The 26,131-nt window shown below is 47.3% G+C and overlaps 1 protein-coding gene across 1 annotated transcript in view; it reads left to right on the top strand.

The window, feature by feature from the left end:
- The window catches only part of LOC121003296 (deoxynucleoside triphosphate triphosphohydrolase SAMHD1-like), a 204,260-nt gene that overhangs the window by 171,694 nt on the left and 6,435 nt on the right, over nt 1–26,131 (top strand). The window contains exons 12-13 of the mRNA XM_040435024.1: nt 4,380–4,484; nt 10,737–10,866. Of these exons, the coding sequence (XP_040290958.1) occupies nt 4,380–4,484; nt 10,737–10,866 (235 nt within the window). The remainder of the gene's footprint in view (nt 1–4,379; nt 4,485–10,736; nt 10,867–26,131) is intronic.

Below are 26,131 nucleotides of genomic sequence, written 5' to 3'. Positions count from 1 at the left end.
CCTGCTATGAGGCAATATAAATAATAAATCTGTCCAGGATCCATGGTTATATAGCAGAACTAGTATGGTCAAAAATAAGTAAAAGGCATGTGCAAGATATAGCGTATACAGTAGCTAAAGCGCTATCAAAAAACATAATTGTGGATTATTGACCAATTAGGCGTATATACATCATGGGTCCATGAATAACTTTTTTCAGTGCCCAGAGAAAACATGCAGAGAAACCAGAGAAACATGCAGACAAAATTCAGAGAGTGGAGCAATTCAAAACATCCAGAGAAAGCAGCTTCTAGTGAGGTAATGCACATGGGGAATCGTCAGAGATGGTGTAAAGAAAATAACAGTGTGGAGAATCGTTATCTCTATCTATATGAAGGAGCCAGATACCTGTAATCCATACGCCCAGGAGGAAAGGGATGTGTACACTTACTGGGCGTGCAGCCGAGTATAAGTAGGTTAGATCGTACCGTCTCACTGTAGGGGGTGTGTGGGTCATGTGATCGGCGTCATTGCGTCACAGGCGGCGTGCGCGTGCGCAGTACGGACGCCCAGTAAAAGAGGGCAAGAAGGAAATGCCAATACTTATAAAGCTAAATACAACTGTCTTATATGAGGCAATTATAGTAGAGGGAGGGGGGCGAAATAAGTTAATAAGTACCAGAAGGAGTACTGGTAGTGTGAGTGAGAATATATAAAAAGATGGGCTGTATGTATAGAAAGATATGGACATACTAGTGGAATGATAAGGGACATGGTGCATAGTATAGGAATAGATAACCATATATAATAATCATGATCCAAACCAATGAATAACACCAATTCTAGCAAGTAACCTAGTTCTATGCATCTATAGGTAATGGTATATTGGGGTAATCTATGTAGCGGGTACCTATGCTATAGGGGTGAAAAAAAGGAAAGGGGGGGGGGGATCTCACCCATGGAGAAAGCACTAGGTGGCTCAGGAGGAATCTCCGGACTAATGCATCTGTGAGGAAAAGAAGCGATAATTCAGACGATATATAGGAACATTATACAGAATTATACATTATAAAAAAAGTCGCATTCTCTGTTGAGTCCTTTTGGAGATAAGGTATCCAAATGGTGTATCCAAAAAGATTCACGTTGTTTTAGGAGTAAAGTCCGGTTTCCTCCCCGGCGTGGGGTCTGTACCTGTTTGAGAACCTGAAACCGTAGTGTTGAAATTGAATGGTTGTGTTTTTTTAAATGTGCCAGAATCGGTAGGAGTAGTTGTTCAGTTCTAATCGTGGATTTGTGTTTAGAAATCCTGTCACGTATGTGTTGGGTTGTCTCGCCAATATAAATGAGTCCACATGGGCACTTGATAAGGTTATACCACATGTGTTGAATCACAAGTAAAGTAACCCTTGATGTGATACATACCAGAGTGTGGATGTGTAATTACATTTCCCTTTATGACACTTGAACAGTGAGCACAATGGAGGCATGGGAAAGTGCCCATTTTGGGCCCACCGAGGAATCTTTCAAATGGGGTTTTGGATATAGGGCCAATGTCTGCTCTAATCAGGTGATCCCTGATGTTCCGTGATCGCTTGTAGCATGTTAGGGGTGGAGATTGAAATTCCTGGACATTAGGATAGGTCTGGGTCAGTATATGCCATTGTTGGCGGACTATATTCTGAATTTTTTGTGAAAGTGGATGATATGTTACAATGCACGGCATCCTATTCATTGACTTGGGTTTCTCTATTGGCTGACTCGGTGGTATGTGTCTTGCTTCAATTGCATGTCAGGGGGTATCCTTGTTGAGTAAATTTTATGGACATTTGTCCTTTTCTCTTCTCTCTGGTAATGGGATCTGATACGATCCTGTCTACTCGGGTCAGTTGGGATTTTGGAAGGGACATTTTGGTTGCTCTTGGGTGGCTGCTAGTAAAGTTATTCATGGACCCATGATGTATATACACCTAGTTGGTCAATAATACACAATTATGTTTTTTGATAGCGCTTTAGCTTCTGTATACGCTATATCTTGCGGTATATTGCACATGCCTTTTACTTATTTTTAACCATACTAGTTCTGCTATATAACCATGGATCCTGGACAGATTTATTATTTATATTGCCTCATAGCAGGCTGATTTTGATCTGTTTCACTCAGGTTGCTCTCAACTGCTCTATATTATGTACCCACAATATATATATATATATATATATATATATATATATATATACCCTTATACGGTCGTAATAAGCTCATAACTACAAGAGTGTATACGATATATGTTATATGGTGAACTATATTATGCAGTATATTGTACATTGCCCTCCTCCATATTTTAGATTTTACCACATTGGTTCTGTTATATATTCGCTATACATTCTCCAGCCTATATATTATATACATTTCTCTATTATATATTTTTCTTCAGATCCCCTGATAAAGGTCATTAGTGACCGAAACGTTGGGACAACTGTACATAATCGCATGCTATGCCTTGAATATTATTGGATGTAATGTGACACAAAGTGTTGAAAAAGAATGAATAAAACTACACTGTAATATCAGTCAAAATTGGTGTGCCATAGAATTTCTCTCAGATGTTATGAGGAATATGCAGCTAAATACATATCAAATATACAATGGCATAGTAAGACATACTGAATAATATAGGGTCCCGCTACTAGCACGGAGTGGGACAGTGCAGGAACACATTACACTACCCCGGGGGGGGGGGGGGCAATGGCAGGTGTTGACGGGTACGAGCCTCCCTAGTCTCACCCACCACCCACGATGCTAGGGAGGCTTGTTTCGGTCACTGCCTGGCATTGGTTGCCCCCCCCCCCCCCCCCCCGACACTGGATGTTTTTCATTCGTACATGGTGAGAAGCGGGTATATAATAAAACATAATTTTTCTCAGTATTGTGGAGGGGGGCAATGGCAGGTGTTGACAGGTACAAGTCTCCCTACTGTCACCCACCACCCACGATGCTAGGGAGGCTTGTCTCGGTCACCGCCTGGCATTGGTTGCCCCCCCGACACTGGATGTTTTTCATTCGCACATAGTGAGAAGCGGGTATATAATAAAACATAATTTTTATCAGTATTGTGGAGGGGGGGTGGGCAATGGCAGGTGTTGACGGGTACAAGCCTCCCTAGTGTCACCCATCACCCACAATGCTAGGGAGGCTTGTCTCGGTCACCGTCTGGCATTGGTTGCCCCCCCCCCCGAAGCGGATATATAATAAAACATAATTTTTCTCAGTATTGTGTGGGGGGGGGGGGGGGGGCAATGGCAGGTGTTGACGGGTACGAGCCTCCCTAGTGTCACCCACATCCCACGATGCTAGGGAGGCTTGTCTCGGTCACCGCCTGGCATTGGTTGCCTCCCCCCGACACTGAATGTTTTTCATTCACACATGGTGAGAGGCGGATATATAATAAAACATAATTTTTCTCAGTAATGTGGGCACATATGAACATGGGACCAACACATGTCTTCAGCTGCCAATGGCACATGCAACAGGTCAGCCAGTTTCATAGGAACAAATCTGCTGACAGATGCCCTTTAAAATGGGCAACGTTACCCTTTTATAACTATACAAATGGCCAGTACAAAATATATGGTGAAAAGCTGTTCTACTGTATGTAAAACCCCCTTATGACAAAGGGGAACTGCCTCCAGCTGGAGAAGAGAAAGTTCAGTCTCCAGAGGTGACAAGGCTTCTTCACCATAAGAACTGTGAATCTGTGGAATAGTCACCTCGGGAGGTGGTAAGAGCAAGAACAGTGGATGGTTTTCACTACTGAGAATTAAATAACATGAAAAGGGTTGTCCACATTATTCTTTTATTAATTCAAACTGCCTGAGCCCTGATAAAATAATAAAAGTACTTCTACTCACCCACTGTGATTCAGCTCTGCCATTCCTTCCTCTCCCCGGGCTGCAGCCGTGACATCCTCCTTCATTGTCAGATTGCTGACTGGACTTCATAGAGCAGAACAGGGATTTAACTACTGAAATTTAGGGCACTGTGGTTTGATCAGTGGTGTATCGCCCAGGAGGCAACCCTGGCTATAAATAAGGATACATAAAATATCAGAGCTGTATACAGGGATGAATGGGTATATCAGTGTGAATGGCACAGGCATTTTTGAGATAGGGATGTTTTGATTTTCTGTTTAACCCCAGAGATGTGTGGTAAATCATGGAGGATAATTTCTATATCTGGGTATGAGGAATATAAGTTATATCTGTATCGTTTCACTTATTTGCTTCATCCTTGCTCTTGATTGAAGTTCCTGATAGAGTTCCAGAAAATTGGACATGCTTAAAGAACTGGCTTAACAAACACGTTAAGAGGTATGGATATATATTTGTGCTTTTTATCACTACAGATTATTAGTATGGATTATGGAAGCAAAGATCAGAATCCAGTATCAAAGCTGTGGTTTTACCAGAAGACAGCAACAGACGTTGGTGTAAAAATCCCACAAGACCAGGTAGGACTATAATCCTGATGTTGGACTTTCATTCTCATGCAAAATTGAGGCATTCAGTATGAGCCAATACTGCATTTGCATTTGGAGAGCCGTTTAAAAAAATTGTATCACAAAAATAAAATGTCCATTTTGTTCTGCCTTCTACGCTGACCGCTGCCACTGCTGAGTAATTTTATTCACATTTTAACCCTTTAAAGGGGTTCTCCAGTACCATTGTGATATTTTTCTCTGTACCAAATAGCTCAAACAATGCATATTTATTCCCCAATTACCTCTTTTTAATGTCTGTGCTTTCCTCCTGTTATCAGCATCAGTGCAGGATATTTACATGGTTGTACCAGGTCTGTTTCTCCAGCTCCCTGCTGGGTTTGCTAACCAAACCCAGAATGCATTGCTCTGTAATGTTTCTCAGGGCTTGCTCCAAATACCACACTGTTCCCTCTGCATTAGTCTTGCCCGATACATCTCTGCTGACCATGTAAGTACCCTCATGGATTGATATGGCTGGTCCCTCTTATTAGACTGCTAGATCACATCTCAGTCCACAGAAACTTACCTCCAAATCTGTTACACAATTTCTCTTACAGTACAGAAATACCCTATAAGTGGTTGTAAATTGATTCTTGGGCACACATTAGGTCTTTAGAAGGGCAAAAGCGTCATTTGTAGTGTTGGGTGCGAATATTCGAATCGTGAATATTAATTGCGAATATGAGCACTTCGAGAATTCACGAATATTTAGAATATAGCGATATATATTCGTATTTTCGAATATTCCAGATTTTTTTTCATCTGAACCCAGGATCCCTCCCGGCTTCTTCCTTGTGGGCCAATGAGAAGGCTGCAATGTCTTTGTCTGAGCTTAGCAACATCCCTAGCAAACAATAGGAAAGTTGCCTACCCCTTACTATAAAAAAAAACTCCCCAGCAGCCATTTCCTGTAGTTTTATGGAGTCCTGAGAGAGACATTGTGTGTCATTGCTGTGCTCTGTGCACACTACATTAGATAGATAGTTAGATAGCTTATATATATAATACAGTTAGTGGGAGATAGTCAGTCAGTGTAGGTTAGATAGTGATATAGTGTAGCTGATAGGTTCTAGTGCAGGGTGTTAGGTAGTGTGATAGGTTCTGCTGTCTATACATACATGCTACAGACATAGTGCAGTGATATCACAACAATACATAGTGCACCAGTCAGTAATATGTAGTCAGACGTGCTAAAATGTGAAGTTTCATGTATTGCGCCAAAATATTCGCATCATTAGTGCCGATTAGCGTAATCGCGAGTATATTGGAGCACTCTATCTGCATATAAAGCAATTTTTAATGTTCTGCCATGCCAACCATTTTCTCCAGTCTCAGGAAACTTCTAGCAGCTTGGAAAATGTAGCAGAAGTGACCCACGCCTGTATTGTGTGCGCATTACGCGAATATTACATTGCCGATTTTCGCAATCAAGAAAATAATCGTGAATTCTTGAATTTGCAAATATATGACGAATATTATACAAAATATTCGCGAAATATCGCAAATTGGAATATTGCCCCTGCCGCTCACCACTAGTCATTTGGAGTTTGCAGGGCACGTTTTTCTGAAATGGTTTTCGGGACTATGTTGCATTTGCAGAGCCCCTGAGGTTCCAGTACAATAGACAACCCCAAAAAGTGACCCCCCATTTTGGAAACTACACCACTAAAGAAATGTATGAAGGAGTGTAGAGTTAGCATTTTGACCTCCCTTTTTTTTTTTTTTTTACAGAATTTATTAAAACGGGGCTGAAAAAAATTGCAATTTTTCCAATAATATGTTTTTACAAGAAGTTATAGAAGAAAATGCACCTCACAATTTGTTCTCCCAAGTACAGAAACTTCCCATATGTGTTTGTGTAGTGCAATTTAAGCACACAGCAGGGCTCAGAACGGCAGGACCTCCATTTGGCTCTTGGAGCATAGATTTTGCTGGAATAGTTTTGGGGTTAATTGTCACATTTGCAAACTCCCTGAGGTACTAGTATGGTAGAAATCCCCATGAAGTTAACATCTGAGATGGCATCTGCAGGAAAATGCAGACAAATTGACACATTTGAAGAACAGTAACATTCACCGATTACACACCATACTTGAGGGTCCTGTGTCAGTAGTTAAAACTATAGTAATCTTTGCTAGTAGCCGCAGCTCATGTGTAGTAATATCAAGAACTTGATTCTCTTGGGCCAAAACAATGTGATAACTATCGCACAGACCTTGTGTACCTTGATTTTCGACAGCACTTCCAGGATCATGGGCATCCTCTGAAAGATATACTGGCCCAGGCTCTGTTTCTCTCGAAGACACTGCCCCCTTCTGAGCTATTAAGCCGCATTGGTGTAGCTATAGTTGTCGCAGTTGCGCCCGGGCCCCTAAGCCAGGGGGGCCCAGAGATGCAGTATATTTCCCTTTATAAGATGCACTGTATCTTATAAAGGGAATGCTAGTGAGTGCTTCCATTATGGAAGCACTCACTAGTATGCAGGAGGCTGGGAAGGGAAGCGCCGTGAGCGCTGTACTCACCCCTCCTCCTGCTCGGTCATCTCGAGTCCTGCGCTGCTGTGTCCTGGCTGCCTGCAGCATCAGGGCATACAGAGCGCACTGTGACCCGATGCTGCAGGCAGTCAGGCGACTGCAGCGGGGGCCCTGAGAAGGGATGAGAGCCAGGATTACTTGAGAGGTAATTTATTTATTTGTTTTTTTTAATCTGATATGGGAAATCAGAGGTCTAATAGTGGTCTGATATGGGGGTCTGGAAGTCTACTGGGGATCTGATATGGGAGTCTGGAGGTCTAATGGGGGTTTGGAGGTCTGGTCTGAGATCTGATATGGGGGTCTTTAGGTCTAATGGGGGTCTGAGAGGTCTAATGGGGTGTCTAATATGTCTGATATTGGGGGGGTTCTGACATGGAGGTCTAATGGGGGTGTGATCTGAGGTCTGATATGGGGTCTGACAGAGGTCTAAAGAAGGTCTGGTCTGAGATGGGGGGTCTCATCTCAGGTATGATATGGGGGTCTGATCTGAAAGTTAAGAGGGTATTTTTGTTCTGGCGCACTGCATCTGTGTGGTACCAGTATTTTCAGGGGGACTGTTTCTGCAGCATAGTATTGGAGGGGGGGGGGGGGGGGGGGGCACAGCTGGCACAGTATTGGGGGTGGCATGAGGGGGTGTTCAGAAGGTGGGGAGTATGATGGAAAAGTAGGAAACTAAGATGTCTGTTTGCCAAACTCTGCAGAGAGAAGAGATGGCTGAAAGAATTCATCATGGCGGTCTGGTGTGAATAGAGAAGATGAGGACAGAGAATATCTACATCAAAGGAGACATCACTCGATGTATGAGAAACATATGTGGGGCTGTATTACCGTGTATGATCAGTAGCACTGTATGTAATGTTTTCCAAGTACGGTATGTCTTTAAAGGGGTTGTCCGCTTTTTTCCCCCCGTACGAGCGCTGCCTTCTCTGCTCTGTTTACCTGCTCACCACTGCAAATGCTGTGGCGAGCAGGAAAATAGAGCAGAGAAAGCAGCTCTCATATGAGCGCTGCCTTCTCTTCAAACAGCTGATCAGAGGGGGTGCCGGACCCCCCGCCAATCTGATATTGATGACCTATCCTGAGGCAGCAGGCAGCAGTAAGCATTTTTTACCTCAGGCAGCAGAAAGGCTATGTGCACCCCAACCCCTGCCAAAAAGGAGGGAGCCCAAGCTGAACTATTGCACCAGGGCCTATGAGCTTTTAGCTACGCCCCTGTTCAGCAGTTATGTTTTGTGAGTCCATTCACATGAACTGCTATAAAGGCAGCAAACAGCTGTTTTGCCACAATCACGATGGGAGAAAGTTGACATAGATATGCAAAGCACAGGGGTACATCTGTGTAGATGTTTGCCCACTCCTCCATCCTAAAGGGTCTGCCATTGGTTTGAGTCTCCCACCACCTCAGTAACGATTTAGTCTCCTGGGATTGAACCATGGTCCTGTTGCGGGATACATTCTTGTGCTAAGGAAATACTTTCTGTTACAGGGGCTTCAGGTGCCTCAATTAAGGCTGACATAAGACCTAGTACTTTTTTCCTATTAGTCTAGTCTCACTATCCTCTTGGGAGTCAGCTGGCTGCTGGAGTTTTTGGGGATGGAACTCAACTGGATTTCATCAGATATACAGCACTACCCAGGGGCGTAGCTATAGGGGGTGCAGAGGTAGCAGTCGCTACCGGGCCCAGGAGCCTGAGGGGCCCAAAGACCCTTGTGCCACATAAGACACTGGCATTATAGAAAGTGCATGCTGGTTAATTTACACCTCTGCCTGTAGGGAAGGGGTTAGGTCAAGAATTTGGCATGAGGGAGTGCCCTTTCAATGTTTGCCTCAGGCAGCAGGAAAGATATGTGCTCCCCTGCCCCTTTTTAACAAGCACTGAGGGAAGGGGGGCCCAAGCTGAACTATTGCACTAGGGCCCATGAGCTTTTAGCTACGCCCCTGGCACTACCCATACTTCCCAACCACCCTGGATCAATTGGCTATTATGTAGTCCTGGGAGGGCTACATCCCAACTCTATCTGCATCCTGAGAACACAACTACAGTTGAATACAATGGTGAAGCTGGGAGGTGTCAGCCCACGTTCCCCTGATGAATGGAGAACATAATGTTTCCCGCAGAAGCAGGCACGATGCAGTGACATCATCATGCCCGCTGATCTGAGCAGGAGAGTCCACAAGCTTGTGCATTCCCTGACACAAGCTCTCTCCTATTCAGCAGGTGTGCTGACATCACTGCATCAAGCCTGTTGCTGGGGATAGTATTAAATTTTTTATTTAATTACCACTACAAATGCAGCATTACTGTAAGGGGGCAGCACTGCTGTAAGGATGCAGGAATACTGTAAGGGGGCACTAAGGCATGCCTCCCAACTGCCCCAGATCCGGCGGGACAGTCCCGGATTTCATTTACTGTCCTGCAGTCCTGGTACGTGGGAGGTATGTCCCGCTTTCAGGCATCTGTCCTTACTTCTATAGGAAGCAGAGACCGCTGCCTGTAATGAAGAAGCAGAGAGCCATCGACTCCCTGCTCCATCATTTCTCCCCCTGCAGTCTGTGCAGGGGGCGGGGCCAGCCGGCAGTCAGCCTCTGCTCCTCCTCCTACATAGATCAGAGCAGCCGATGTGGATGCTGCTGCTGAAGGAGGTGAGTATGAAAAGTTTTTTTTGTTTTTTTTTACTTTCTGTGAAGGGGCACAGTCCTAGGCATATTTTTGAGGGGGCACAGTCCTGGACAAATTTCTGGGGGGGGAGGGGGGGCACAGCTGGGCGTATTTTTGTGGGGGGCACAGCTGGGCATATTACTGTGAGGCGGCACATAACTGGGCATATTACTGTGAGGCGGCACAATCTGTGAAGGGGACACAATGCTTACATAAATACTATGTGGTGGCATAAAGGGGGAATATTTACTATGTGGGGGCATTCATGCGACTGGGAGGGCTTGGGTCTTTAGTTATGTTTGGGGTGGAGTTAGAGGCGTGGCCTAGTGTAGAAAAAAAACATTGGGCCAGATTTATCATTAGCTCAAGTCAAAATAATGGAGTGAAAAAGTCGCATATTTTTGCGCAATCGCTAAAACTGCGCAAAAATATGCGCCTTTTATTGGCTCTGCGCTATGCTCACCAGTTTTCTGAAAGTGGGTGTGTTTTCTTATGTCAATGGGGACGGAGGGGCAGCCCGGCGAAATATCGGCAGGACGGATCCGACAGGGTGAACCATCATCTACTGTGCCACAGAATTTAACTTTATTGCCACCCACAAGCCAAAAAGCAAAAGTGTCAAGCATGAATACACCAGAAAACAGTCGCAACAACCTTGGTAAATGTGTCTTAATTTCTTTATTTTACCCCCTTATATAGGGCTTTACAGACATTACCACAGTTTGCTGTCCCCAATGGGGCTCACAATCTAAGCTCCCTATCAGTATGTCTATGAAGTGTGGGAGGAAACCGGAGAACCCAGAGGAAACCCACACAAACACGGAGAGAACATACAAATTCCATGCAGATGTTCCGTGTCTTAATGTTCCAAGCACAAAACATGAATTGTGGTCAGGAGAACACAGAGTTATTAATGCATGAAGTGGCAACTCTAAGAACCTTTAATATGTTTTTTCCTTTTTAGATTTGACACAATCAATATTCATTGCCTTGAAAATCAGTACATGTATATATTTGTTTGATTATAGGTTTCACTGATGCTCCCAGGAGTATTTCAAGAGAAGTTTATTCGTGTCTACTGTACTGATAAGAGTCGTTGGGAGGCTGCTAAGAATTGTTTTAAGGAGTGGTGCGATAGAGAAGGGTTCGAAATATCAGGTATGTGATTGCATGTTACAGACCTTCTGATTTACAAAGAAGCAGTAAATAACACTGATCCCAACATGTTCACAGAGAATAGCTAGGATCCGTGTTTTGTTATTATTATTATTATTATTATTTTTTTTTTGTAAGAAGAATTAAACTAAGATTGGTGTTTTGAGGTTTCAAAATTTTAAAAAAATAATAATCTTAAAGATCCAGTCCTTAAAAAAATATTCTATGAGGGGTGGAATGGAATAAAAACACAATTCTGACAATGTTTTTTAAGTTTAGTTTTAGTGGCATTGCCTATGCTGTAACAATGACATCATAACCTTATTCAGTGGGTTAGTACGATTATGGTGAAAACAAAATGGTAGTTTGTTTTATTGCTTTTTAAATAAAATAAAAAAACTTTGCTTTGGGTCACTATCTTTTGACTCCCAAACTTTTTGAAATCTTTCTATCAACTGAAATGCTTGAGAGCAGGGCCTGTTTCTTTTTGATGGGTTTGTTTGGTGGGGGAGAGGGGGTAGCTGTAGACTTTATTGGTAGTATGCCTCAAATGTTAGTCCCCTGCTGTCCAAGATCACCAGGGTCCCTGCAGAGAGGACGGAAGCTTGAGCACTATGCAAACAATAGTTGCAGTGGAGATGTGCAGCACGCCAGACCTGCAGGGTATTGCGAAGTGAGGTCACGGTTATGGGCAATCGAGGGTTACTCACTGTATTGGAAAACCCTGGGCAGGCATGCGGCAGTGAAGGAGAGGGAGACACAAGTTCCTCTGGGGCACACTCTGTATGTAGGGACCAGGCCTGATGGTGGATGAGGTGCCCTGGGTGTTACAGGTATTTTGAGTGCCTGGGGCAAGGTCCCTTTAAGGATCGTGACGCCAGTGCCTGTAACGGTGGCACACCGATTTATAGGAGTAGTAATTGAGGTACACAGATGGTATGAGGAACCAAACGTTGCTTTACTTAAAACAGTCCAAACTTTGTACATACAGTTGGTAATGATGCACTCCCTTTTATCATATATTCCACATGCAGGCTTACTTTCAATAATGGCAGGTATAATCTAGCAAGCTACTTGGAGGGTATACAATTAATGCTTCACAGTCCAGGCTGCACTATCTCCACAGCTATTCTGGCTGGCTGTATCCCAGCCCGGATGCCTAAATGCTGGCTTTAATCCTTGGTAAGGTTGTATTGTCCTTGCTTGGTATGCAGGTTTCTCCCAGAAGGTACAGTTCTTCTACTGGGGTGTTTCTTCTGAGCTAAACTTAGTCTCAGGAACTTCAGGCTTACTAGGCTACACTTCTAGCCACCTGGACTGAACTACCTCTCCCCTGTCTGGGCCTACCTATATATACTTAGGGCTCTCTAGCTCCCTCTAATGTCTAGGAGGCTAAACTACACCCTAACAGGCCTGACACCCAGATAACACAGGGAAATGCATAATTAAACATCACAGTAATGCAAAAGACATGTTAACCCTTGTGTAGTGCCCACCTTTACCTAGTGGGACACTACATACACCCCATACTACAACGTTGCCCGTCCTCGGCGCAACATGGAGGGGCCCTGGCCAGCTGCATATTGCAGCCTGAAAGACAAAATGGGGAACAGGCATACACAGTAATCACCACTTTAGCAATTGAAATATAATAAACAGTTTCACTGAAAGTGCGGTGACAAGGGGCGCCGTTCTCTTCTCTCAGGATAATTGTAAGGGAACAGGGGAGCTGACCTGGTGCAGCGTATCAATAATACCAGGATAGTCCATAATAATAGTCCATAGAAAATGCAGAACAAATAACAATTCTTAGAGGGTCAAGGAACACAATGAGTCCGTACCCAAGGCTTGTAGAGGGTTAAACAGGGGTTTCCCGTGAGGGGCTACCTGGGCCCATAATGTAGTCTCCAAATCTCACAGGTGGGTGCCCCTTGGTAGACCGCGTGGACCTTCTTACTGGCGGAGATTCCTCCTGACTTGGTTCAGGAGGGTTGGAGGAGTCCACAGGCTCTGGAGCTCTTTCAGGTACACTCTGAGGCGAGGAAATAACAGGAGCTGAAGTGGGTTCATCCTGGGATGGAGAAACAACTGGAACAGGAGCAGGTACTACCAGGTTTAACCAGGGAGTGAGAAACCAATGAAGTGGATCTTTATCATGTATCAGGTTCTCAACAGCCTGCATAGGATCAGCAGGTTGGGCTGGCAACTCAGGCTCAGTAGATTCTGGTTCAATGTCCTCTGCTGCAGGTTCTCCTTCTATACAGGGTTTTAACCGATTTCTATGTACAACTTGAGAGCCTTTACCTTCTCTGGAGATTTGGTAAATGTGAGCCTCAGCGTTAGGAAAGGCAGAAATTACATAGGGAATCCTTTCCCATTTGCTGTCCAATTTACTGGTTCTATGGTTGTTTTTCAACCACACCAGGTCTCCCAGAGCTAAGGGTTCCGCATGAGGAGCCAGGTCATAGTCTCTTTGTTGTCGTTCCCGGGCATTTTCCATGCGTTCCTGAACAATCTTTGGCATTGAGGAGACGTCTTTGGTGCTCCACTACCCAATCAGTCTTTGGTAGTGGGTTAATGACATCAGGCACTTGTATATCTAGGGAGTGATCAGCAGGCAACCTCCCTTGACAGCCGAACATCAGATAGAAAGGTGTGTAACCGGTGGAGCAGTGAATTGTGTTGTTATAGGTATACATGAGTTGTGGAAGCTGAGTAGGCCAATTACCCTTTGTCTCTGGGGGTACTGCTCTCAGCATTTCAATGAGAGTTTAATTCATCTTTTCACAGAGTCCGTTACCTTGCGGATGATAGGCGGTGGTCCGGACTTTCTGGCAATTATGCAGCAGGCACATCTCTTGGAACAGCTGTGACTCAAACGCAGACCCTTGGTCGGTGAGGATTCTCTCTGGGCAGCCGTAGGGCAGAAGGAAATACTTCCAGAACGCCTCTGCTGTAGTCTTAGCTGTCAGGTCTTTCACCGGCACTGCTACGACAAACTTAGTGAAGTGATCAATAATGGTCATGGCATAAGTATACCCTGAGCGACTCGGCTCCAACTTCACATGATCAATAGCAACAAGTTCTAAAGGAGTTTTACTTAAGATAGGACGTTCAGTTCGCCCCACAGCACAGGCAGTGCATTCTCGGCACCATTTCTCAATATCTTCTCTTATCCCAATCCAATAGAATCTTCTGCCAATGGTGGCCTCAGTCTTCTGCACGCCGAAGTGTCCGGACTGGTTGTGATACATTTCTAGCACCAGACTGGCATCTCGACGTGGTAGGAGGATCTGATATATCCTATCACAGGACACTGGATCCAGGCTCCTTCTAAGCAACAGGCCTTTTTGAAGGAAAAGTTGGTGACAATGTCTCCACAGTCTCATCAGTTCTGGGTCTGCACTCTTCCTGCGGACTCTCTCAGGAGTTCTCCCACTGGTAAGGAAGTCAAGCAGTTCACCGAGGACTCTACTTTCGGACTGGAGCTTAATCAACCTTTCTTGGTCGCCTCTGGACTCAGGAATATCTGATGAGGAAGGATCAGCAGCGGGGTGGTTTTCAGTGCGGATATTATCCTGCTGTGCAAATTTATTGTAGAACGCTGGCATTTCCACTTCTTCCCAGGCATCTTTTGGTTCATCTGGGGCTTCTGTAGTTGGTAGTCGAGACAGGGCATCAGCATTGTCATTGGAGCGGCCTGCCCGGTATTTCACAGTGAAGTCATAGTTGGCAAGGAGAGCCCCTAACTTGGCTGTATTCAGATGCGCCAGGGGGTTATTGTCCGTGAAGGCCACAAATGGTGTGGCAGCGAGCTAGTCTTTGAACTTTTCGGTCACAGCCCACACTAAGGCAAGAAACTCCAGCTTGAAGGAACTGTAGTTCTGGTCGTTCTTCTCAGCTCCCTTCAGGGATCTGCTGGCGTAGGCAATTACCCTCTCTTTGTTATCTTGCATGAAACGCCTGTAATACCCTGCAAAGCTGAGAAAGCTTCTCACCTCTTTCACGGTGGTAGGAGTAGGCCAATTGCGGACAGCAGCAAGTTTATCAGGATCAGGCTGTACTCCTTCGGCACTGACAACGTGCCCTAGGTATTTTACTGCTGGTTTCAGCAGGTGGCACTTAGATGGCTTGATTTTGAGGCCATATTTGGTAAGGACTTGGAACACTTCCGCCAGGTGTTCTAGGTGGTCCTCATACTACTTGGAGTATATAATGACGTCATCTAGATATAACAATACGGTTTCAAAGTTCCTATGGCCTAAACAACGTTCCATCAGCCGTTGGAACGTCCCTGGAGCGTTACACAGTCCAACTGGCATGTAGTTAAATTCGAACAGGCCCATAGGTGTAGTGAAAGCAGTCTTTTCTCGATCTTCTGGGGCCATAGGTACTTGCCAGTACCCACTAGTTAAGTCCAAGGTGGAGAAATAGGCTGATGACCCCAGAGCAGTCAAGGACTCCTCAATGCGTGGTAATGGATAAGCATCTTTGTGGGTAATTTGATTGATCTTTCTGTAATCCACGCAGAACCTTATACTGCCATCTTTCTTTCGGACAAGGACTAAGGGCGCAGCCCAGGGACTGTGACTGTCCCGGATTATATTAGAGTCTTTCATCTCTTGTATCATCTCTTTCACAGACTGATAGGTAGTAGGTGGTATGGGTCTGTGCCTCTCCTCGATAGGAGGATGAGAGCCAGTGGGTATGGTATGTTGGATTACACTGACCTCTCCATAGTCCGTGGAGTGCTTGCTGAAAGCCTTGTGATGTTCTCTCGCTAGCTTCAGAACTCCCTCTATTTGCTCCTTTGGGGTGGATTCGTTCCCCACATGAAGCTCTTCCCACCAGGAGGTTGTCGAGGTGTTGGCGGTGGTGCTGCTGCTCTGTGTGGTCTGGAACGCCTCCGTGGCAGGCAGACGGATCACATCCTGGAAAGACACCTGGAAAAGCTGAGCAACGGGGCAGTGCTTAAAAAGAGTAACGGGGTGATCACCAAAATTAATTAAACGGACAGGCACTTTACCTTGGGACACTGTCACCAGACTCTTGGCTGTCCGTACGAAGGGTTGATTCTCAATCTGGATAGGTTCCACTAGGGCTTGATAGTCCTGAACCTGGATCCCTAACACCGCACGGCACCACAGGATGATCTGGGAATTCGGAGGCAGGATTACTGGCCGGTTGTCCCGGATCCGGACAGTACAAATTTCCCCTTTTTTGTTGGCGAACCTTTGTTGAGCGCACAGCACGCTGATAGTCTTTTAAATTACCCTTCTGGAAGCAGGCGAGGCTGAGGATATAGTTTGGTTCAATGCTTCAAGCACTTTGGAGTAACAGTTTTTAAGGACATTAGTCCCTAGGATCACAGGATGTCCTCCTTTATCTCCTGCTTGTACCACAATCACACCTTGCTGCGGTAAGGTGGCCTCTCCCACCTGAAGAGTAGGTTCCCAGTACCCATGGACTTTCACTGGCTTCCCGTTGCTGGCAATGATATCTACGACTCTGGTGGCAGGGTGAGGAGACTTGGATCCCAGAACTTGTCAAAGGCACGGGATGCCCGTATCCAGCAGGGCTTCAAAGGGTATCCCGTTGATACATATTTTAATTTTTGGACGGGATCCCACGTATTTAGGCATCCAGCTTGGATCCTTTGGACCTACTGTTCTACCTACCGAGGGGCAGTCCTCTGCCTCAGGGGTTGCCCGTTTAACTGCCAGCACATTGATTCAGTATGTCCATATTTTTTGCAATAGTGGCAAACAGGCTGCTTTCGATTTCTAGACCGATAATTCGGTCGTCCATCAGGTTCCTTTGGGTATACATCCCTATATGCAGGTGGGAGCCTTGGCGAAAAAAAGCCTTCATCTTCTAACAGTAATGGTCTTTCCCACTCCTCTATTTTCTTGCATACTTTCTCTAAGCTCAGAGTGAGATGGTTCACTTACTCCATTAGTGCTGCCACTACATCTGTTACTGGAGCCTGAGTGGCTTGACTGACTCCAGCCTGCCCCACATTGACAGTTTTTGGTTGACAAACCTGAGGTTCAGGCGAGGCTGCTGGCCCTGCGGCCGGGTTTTGGCCTAGAATGCTGATGGCCAGCTCTTTAAAGTCCAAGAATGCACAATTGGGATGTTGGGCTGACAGCATCCTCAGTTGGCCCTTTAAATGCTCCGTACTTATACCTGCAATGAACTGTTCTGTCCTGTCCTGATCCTCAGCTTCCTTGGGGTCCACTTGGACCACAGCCCTCAGGGTCTCTTGCAAGGACAGAGCAAAAACTGCGGAGCGACTCCCCAAGTTGCTGCTTCCTGCTAAAGAATCGCATTTTAACTTCAGACACCGTTCTGGCCTCAAATGTGGTGCAGAGGCGATTAAAAATCTGCTCCAGACTACTCTTTTCGGAACGGGGCCAGGACATGACTTCCCTGTGGGCGGCCCCTTCTAACTGAGCTAGGAGGATCTCCATTTGTTGTTCAGCAGATATAGGATAGAGCCGGAATAAGGCCATTATCTGATCCCTAAAGTCCTTTAATTTGTGGGCTTCCCCTGAATATCGCAGAAACCAGGGGGCCCCAGAATAATACAGCATGGTTAATGGCATCAGGCTTGATGCTGCCGCGGCGGCAGGTGCCCTATTGTCAGTTGTGGGCACTTCAGAAGGCATTTCTGGGGCCGCCTGCCGCGCTCCTTCAGGTGCGGACATATGGCTATGGCCCTTTAAATGACAGCGGAGCGGACCGGAGCTAAAATGTCAGAGTTTTGTTTTTTTTTCAAGTAAAGTCTCTTGCCGCTAATAGGAGGACCCTCTCCGGTACCCTAGCAGGGGTCGGGGCTGCTCCAGTATAGTGATCAGAAGGGGGCCGGTGAAGGGTAAAGTTAGTACTTACTCCTAGCGGTTCTCGCTCCAAGTCTCGCGAGATGCGTGGCTACGTCAGACGGGAGTCCCACGTTCAGCGTCAGAAGGTAGGCGCGGCCTCTTGCAGCTCCGGGATTCAGGTAGGCGGTACTTTTTCCCGACAGTGCGGCGTTTCTTCCTCCTTGCAGGCTGGGCGGTACCTTCACCTTGTCCTTTTTCGCGCCAAACGGGTACAACGAGGTGCACTTTTAATCCGGTCAGGTTAAGCGGCCATCTTTGAGTAAAAGACGCTGTCTATTCACTGACCGCAAGCGGTGGCTTTACAACAGCAAAACAGTCCACAAAAAGCAGTTTCACACCGCAAATTGGTACAGTTCTTTGGCCCAGCAATTTTCAATAAACAATAGGGCTAAGTCACTTTTTAGGTAGATAATGGCACACAGTTTTGTAATCCACAATGGCGTAGATATGATCGAATCCTGTTCGTGACGCCAATTTATGCAGCACGCCAGACCTGCAGAGTATTGCAAAGTGAGGTCGCGGTTATGGGCAATCGAAGGTTACTCACTGTATTGGAGAACCCTGGGCAGGCATGCGGCAGTGAAGGAGAGGGAGACACAAGTTCCTCTGGGGCACATTCTGTATGTAGGGACCAGGCCTGATGGTGGATGAGGTGCCCTGGGTGTTACAGGTATTTTGAGTGCCTGGGGCAAGGTCCCTTTAAGGATCGTGACGCCAGTGCCTGTAACGGTGGCACACCGATTTATAGGAGTAGTAATTGAGGTACACAGATGGTATGATGAACCAAACGTTGCTTTACTTAAAACAGTCCAAACTTTGTACATACAGTTGGTAATGATGCAGTCCCTTTTATCATATATTCCACAAGCAGGCTTACTTTCAATAATGGCAGGTATAATCTTGCAAGATACTTGGAGGGTATACAATTAATGCTTCACAGTCCAGGCTGCACCATCTCCACAGCTATTCTGGCTGGCTGTATCCGAAGGCCCGGATGCCTAAATGCTGGCTTTAATCCTTGGTAAAATAATCTTCCTCCCGTATTGACCCTTGCTTCTATTTTATAGTACCTCTGCCCATCAGCTTACTTATCTGAGATGGTTGTATTGTCCTTGCTTGGTATGCAGGTGGCTGCAGGTTTCTCCCAGAAGGTACAGTTCTTCTACTGGGGTGTTTCTTCTGAGCTAAACTTAGTCTCAGGAACTTCAGGCTGACTAAGCTACACTTCTAGCCACCTGTACTGAACTACCTCTCCCCTGCCTGGGCCTACCTATATATACTTAGGGCTCTCTAGCTCCCTCTAATGTCTAGGAGGCTAAACTACACCCTAACAGGCCTGACACCCAGATAACACAGAAATGCATAATTAAACATCACAGTAATGCAAAAGACATGTTAACCCTTGTGTAGTGCCCACCTTTACCTAGTGGGACACTACAGATGACTTTCTTGGTGATCATGTGACTGGTCAGACCCTGCACAGACCATTGTCACTGTAACTGGTTATATTTCCCCTGTAACTAGGGCAGTTGTGTGGCCACAATTATATTAGAAAAGTATAGTGTAAAAAAAAAAAAAAAAAAAAAGTCTTTGCTGACATTGAAATAATAAAAGTTAAAAAAGAATGCACAAAAAATAACCCATACCCCGAAAAAAAGTTCCCTGCTCTTATTTATGTTGTATTGCTGGCCAAGTCCAGATTACCCAATATTGGACATGTAATATATCAAAATTTTGTGTATTCAAAGACCAATGCAAATAAAATAAAAAATCTACTTTAGGGTAATACTATATTACTAAGCAAAAATATTGAAGAGGACGCTTAAAATGGAGCAAAATAATAAATATTTTATTCGTGCTCATAGTGTCACGGAACCATGAACCAGACGTACAACAAGAGATAAGTGAAAATAAGAAGGCTTTATTGAAAATAAAGCTGTAAAGCAAAAGTCCAAACGGATGGTGAAACCGAGCAGAGTCTTTGCGAAGCCAGAGGTCAGGAACCAGCAGGGTAGTCAGACGAAGCCAGGATCAGGAACCAGCAGGGTAGTCAGACAAAGCCAGGATCAGGAACCAGCAGGGTAGTCAGACGAAGCCAGGATCAGGAACCAGCAGGGTAGTCAGACGAAGCCAGGATCAGGAACCAGAAGGGTAGTCAGACGAAGCCAGGATCAGGAACCAGAAGCAGCAGCAGTCTTAGAAGCATGTGAACACAAGAGGACCAAGCAAGGAACTGAAGCCACAGACCTCCTATATATATGAGCTAGGCGTCCAGCTCCTCCCAGGGGAAGGAGGAGCCGCAGGGTGGAAGGCTACAAGAAACCCAGAAACCAAGATGGCCGCCAGCACATGTCAAACGAAGGAGAGCAGCAAGCAGGTAAGACCATGACAGTACCTCCCCCTCAAGGGCCCCTCCTCCGCGGAGCACAAAACGGTTTCTGAGGGAAGCGTGCGTGGAAGGCTCGGAGCAAGGCAGGAGCATGGACATCTGCGGAGGGAACCCAGGAACGCTCCTCTGGACCATAACCACGCCAATGGACCAAAAACTGCAACCGACCGCGGACCAGGCGTGAGTCCAGGATATTGCTCACCTCATATTCCTCACGATTGCCCACTTGGACCGGACGAGGCCGAGGAACCGAGGAAGTGAAACGATTACACACCAGTGGCTTCAACAGGGAGACATGAAACACGTTGGAGATCCGCATGCCAGGAGGAAGCACAAGGGCATAGGCTACCGGGTTTACCCTGCGAAGCACTCGGAAGGGACCAACAAAGCGAGGCGCCAGCTTGGGAGTGGGCACTCGAAGGTTGAGGTTGCGGGTGGACAACCATACACGGTCTCCGACCTGGTAGGAAGGAGCAGGCGCTCGTCTGCGATCAGCCTGGAGTCTCTGGCGCTGCGCAGAGACCTCAAGGGACTTCTGGATCTGTACCCAAGAAGCACGTAGGACGGAAAGGTGATCCTCCACAGCCGGAATATCCTGGGGAGAGAATACCTCCGGTAACACGGCAGGTTGGAACCCATAATTGGCCATGAAGGGAGACGTCCCAGAGGAAGAGTTCACCGCCGTGTTCCTGGCAAACTCAGCCCAAGGCAGGAGGTCAACCCAATTGTCTTGGTGATCGGAGACATAGCAACGAAGGAATTGCTCCAAGGCCTGATTGGATCGTTCTGCGGCCCCATTGGACTGAGGGTGGTAGGCCGAGGAGAAGGAGAGATGAATCCCCAACTGGGAGCAAAAGGCGCGCCAGAACCTGGACACAAACTGACTCCCCCGATCCGACACAATCTCCTTAGGCAAACCGTGCAACCGGAAGACCTCCCTGGCAAAAATCGTGGCCAACTCTTGTGCAGAGGGTAACTTCTTGAGAGGAACACAGTGGCACATTTTGGAAAACCGATCCACAATCATGAGAATGACCGTATGGCCTCGGGATGCAGGGAGGTCCACAATGAAATCCATCCCCAGGTGTGACCATGGACGCTCCCCGGTGGCTATGGGTTGCAGAAGGCCCAACAGAAGGTGCCGAGGGGACTTACTCTGGGCACAAACGGAGCATGCCGCTACATATGCGGCGATGTCGGAACGTAGGGAAGGCCACCAGAACAGACGTGAAACAGCCCAGGACAGCTGATTCTTTCCAGGATGCCCCGCGGTCTTGGAGTTATGGTAGGTTCGCAACAACCGAGTGCGCAACTCCTCAGGCACAAAACATCTGCCGTTGGGTCTCCCAGAGGGAGCACCAGATTGAGCCGCCAAAATCTGCTCACCCAGGGGAGAGGTCAGGCTGGTGCGAATGGCGGCCAGGATCTGATTCGGAGGTATGACCGAAGTCGGAATCGACTCCTCCCTGGACAGCTCGGAGTACTGCCGTGATAAGGCATCCGCCCTGATGTTCTTGGAACCGGGTAGGTAGGAGACCACGTAATTAAAACGTGACAAGAACAGAGCCCATGTGGCCTGACGTGGTGTCAATCTCTTGGCCTCAGAAAGGTAGGTCAGATTCTTGTGGTCCGTCAGGATGAGAACCGGAACCACCGAACCCTCGAGCAAGTGCCTCCATTCTTTAAGGGCCTGCACGATGGCCAATAACTCCCTGTCACCAATCTGATAGTTGCACTCCGCGGAAGACAGTTTCCGGGAGTAAAACCCACAAGGAAGCAGAGGACCCTCTGGTGTTCTACGCTGAGACAGAAGGGCGCCTACTCCCGTCTCAGACGCGTCCACCTCGAGGACAAAGGGCAACCCAGGGTTGGGATGCGACAGAATCGGAGCCGACACAAAGGCGGACTTTAGGGCCTCAAAAGCTCGGATGGCCTCGAGCGGCCAGACCTGGGAATTACTGCCCTTCCTGGTCAGATCCGTGAGAGGCTTGGCCAGCATGGAAAAGTCCCTGATGAACTTCCGATAATAATTGGCGAAGCCCAAAAAGCGCTGCAGGGAACGAAGACCACTGGGCTGGGGCCACTGTAAGACAGCCGAAACCTTCTCAGGATCCATGGAGAACCCCTCAGCGGAAATGATGTAACCTAAGAAGGTTACCTGGGATCGGTGAAATTCGCATTTCTCAAGCTTACCGAACAGCTTGTTCTCTCGTAACCGTTGCAACACTCGTCTGACATCCAAAATGTGGGCCTCCATGGATTCAGAATATACCAAGATGTCATCCAAATAGACTACCACACACTGCTGCAACAGGTCACGGAAAACATCGTTGATGAATTCCTGAAAGACTGCGGGCGCATTGCACAACCCAAAGGGCATAACCAAGGATTCGTAATGACCGGTCCTGGTGTTAAACGCGGTCTTCCACTCATCGCCCGCCTTGATCCTTACCAGGTTATATGCCGCCCTCAGCTCGAGTTTGGTAAAGACCGTGGCCCCTTTAAGGCGATCGAACAGCTCGGAAATCAAGGGTATCGGGTAAGCGTTCTTGATCGTGATGCGATTGAGACCCCTGTAATCGATGCAAGGCCTCAACTCACCGCCCTTCTTTTTCACAAAGAAAAATCCAGCCCCTGCCGGGGACGAAGATTTGCGAATGGGTCCGCGTGAAAGCGCCTCCCTCACGTACTCCTCCATGGCCTCATTCTCCGCTACCGACAGTGGATAGACTTTGCCACGAGGAGGAACGGCACCAGATTGTAACTCTATGGCACAATCATATGGGCGGTGCGGAGGTAGGGCAACCGCGCGCACCTTATCGAATACATCCCGGTACTCCTCATATTCAGGAGGCAACAGAGAGTCCGAGGAAGTACACAGCAACTTGACAGACCCATGGATGCAACTAGCCCCACACTGCGGTGACCACGAGAGGATCTCGACCGATCTCCAATCGAAAGTCGGATTATGCTTCTGGAGCCAGGGGTACCCCAAGACCACCGAGTAGTGTGGAGACGAAATAACCTGGAGGCAGACCGACTCTCTGTGAACAGCACCAATGGCTATCCCCACTGGAAGGGTCTCATGAGTCACGTGTGGCGGCAGAAGGGGTCTGCCGTCTATCGCCTCAAGAGCCAGTGGGGAACCTCGAGCCTGCAGAGGAATGGAATTGGCGGCAGCGAACACACTATCAATGAACAAACCACCAGCACCAGAGTCCACCAACGCCTGGGTCGTCACCGAGCCCCCGACCCAGGAGAGGACAACAGTGATCAGTGGTTTGTCAACACGGGAAACCGGGGACGAGGAGACTCCACCCAAGATCTGCCCCCGACAGGATCTCAGGGTACGAGCGTTTCCCGGACGGTTCGGACATGCCAACCGAAAATGCCCACCGAGACCACAGTACATGCATCGGCCCTCACGTCTCCGGAGTGCCCTCTCCCCCTCGGACAGGCGAGCAAACCCCAGCTGCTTGGGTTCACCCCCAGACAAGTCATCCCCAGGAGGCGTGGGAGGAGAGGGAGGCACGGGTGGGACAGCAAACGTAGGCACCAATCTGTTAGAAGACCTCCGCAGGTTCTCCTTAAAGGAAGGTCTCTCCCTGAGTCTGGTGTCAATCAAAATCAGGAAAGAAATAAGAGACTCGAGCTCAACTGGTAGGTCCTTAGCTGCAACCTCATCCTTCAAGGCATCCGAGAGACCATGAGAGAAAGCAGCGACCAGAGCCTCATTATTCCAGCCCACCTCTGCTGCCAGGGTACGAAACTCAATGGCGTATTCAGCTACGGATCGTGAACCCTGTCTGATGGACATAAGGAGCTTCGCAGCAGAGGCAGCACGAGCCGGCACATCGAATACCTTCCGAAGAGAAGCAACAAAACCGGAAAACTCGGCAACCACCGGATTGTTGTTCTCCCATAAAGGGCTGGCCCAGGCCAAGGCCTTGTCCGAGAGCAGCGAGATCAAGAAGCCCACCTTTGATCTCTCAGTAGGAAAGGCATGTGGCAGCAACTCGAAATAAATGCCCACCTGGTTAAGGAAACCTCGGCACTGAGTTGGCTCTCCCCCAAAGCGCTGTGGAAGAGGGGCAGAACCGGTCATACCCCGAAACACCGCAGGCGCAACAACAGGTGTCGGGGTAGACTCTGGCGCAACAACCGGAGCGGCAGTAGGAGCGAGCCCAGGAGCGACAACCGACCCATCGGCAACGGGAGCGAAATGAGCCGTGCGTTCAAGCAGGGTTTGCAACGCCACAGCGAACCGACCCAACAGGTGATCCTGCTGATCAAGTCTGGCAACCAGCGCGAGTAGCGAGGATGGCCCTGTACCGTCAGAATTCATGGCTTGGTCCTAATGTCACGGAACCATGAACCAGACGTACAACAAGAGATAAGTGAAAATAAGAAGGCTTTATTGAAAATAAAGCTGTAAAGCAAAAGTCCAAACGGATGGTGAAACCGAGCAGAGTCTTTGCGAAGCCAGAGGTCAGGAACCAGCAGGGTAGTCAGACGAAGCCAGGATCAGGAACCAGCAGGGTAGTCAGACGAAGCCAGGATCAGGAACCAGAAGGGTAGTCAGACGAAGCCAGGATCAGGAACCAGAAGCAGCAGCAGTCTTAGAAGCATGTGAACACAAGAGGACCAAGCAAGGAACTGAAGCCACAGACCTCCTATATATATGAGCTAGGCGTCCAGCTCCTCCCAGGGGAAGGAGGAGCCGCAGGGTGGAAGGCTACAAGAAACCCGGAAACCAAGATGGCCGCCAGCACATGTCAAACGAAGGAGAGCAGCAAGCAGGTAAGACCATGACACATAGGAAGAGGGGTGAAACCTATATAAATCAAAATAGGACTGATCCGTCTGTCCTGCTTGGTCTAACCTCATGTAGAATAATTGACACTACCTAATAAGTATATAGGAGGTCTATTGTAAATATCATGAGGGGATAGACGGACTAAAATATCTAAAATCCAACGCACTGACACTCGGATATGGTGCTCCGAACGGCAAGGTAATGCCTGTACAATTATAATGTGCTGACGGAGATAGATGCTGTGTGTTATAATCCCTGGGGAACTTGAATCTAGATTCCCAGATCATTCACAGGAATTAACACACACTGCAACCAATTGAACTGACCAGTGACCACATGTCACTGAACAGCGGCGGTTAGTGTGAGGAGCGGCTGTGCACTATGCCGACTCACAGACTCTATCCACCATGTAGGTGAGTAAACCACATAGACCAATGCTGATGCTGGCTTACAATACGCACCAGCAACAGCAGGTCTAAACACACTGAGCTACGGCTCTACGCGTTTCTGTGCAGATTGGTACATGCACGTCATCAGGAGCCAAGTAGCCACTACACCTAAACTGCCTAAAGCCGATAGCAGAGGTTTGAAATCGGCTTCCTATACAGTGTTTGTCAAGCTACACCGAATCCTAGTGTGGGAGACGGTGTACTGATTGTTGCATATGGTCTCGGCTCTGTACTGGCCGCTAAGCGGCCAGGCAGACGCCGTGATTTAAAGAGGAACACCACGCCCCCAGGAACACGCCTCCAGCCGGCAGCCAATCCACCAGATCAAACAATCATACTGGGCTGGTCCGCTGACGGCTGTGGAGGAATAGAGATGTGTTCAGGGGGTCAGCGCATCAGCGCTGTATCATAACGCAATATCAGGGAAATATCAGCGGCTTACTACATGACAGGCAGCAGTACTTGAGGAGCAAAATCGGAAGCCCTGTAGGTAAGCAAACAGTATCAAGCATATAGTAGTTAAAATTGCAGAAGATGACATTACTGGAATGTATGGTGGATATCCATATGTATGTTATAATGAATAGCCAACCTATGTGGATAAGTGAACATATCACCCTATCACAATGACAGAACAATGCCCACATGTCTATCGACTATATACCATCCAGTGAAGGACACATATGAAAAAGAGGAAAAACCTCTAATATAGTCAAATAAACGGAACATA

This window comes from Bufo bufo, chromosome 6, assembly GCF_905171765.1.
Source record: "Bufo bufo chromosome 6, aBufBuf1.1, whole genome shotgun sequence".
Lineage (NCBI taxonomy): Eukaryota > Metazoa > Chordata > Amphibia > Anura > Bufonidae > Bufo > Bufo bufo.
This window is presented reverse-complemented; position numbering and strand designations above follow the sequence as displayed.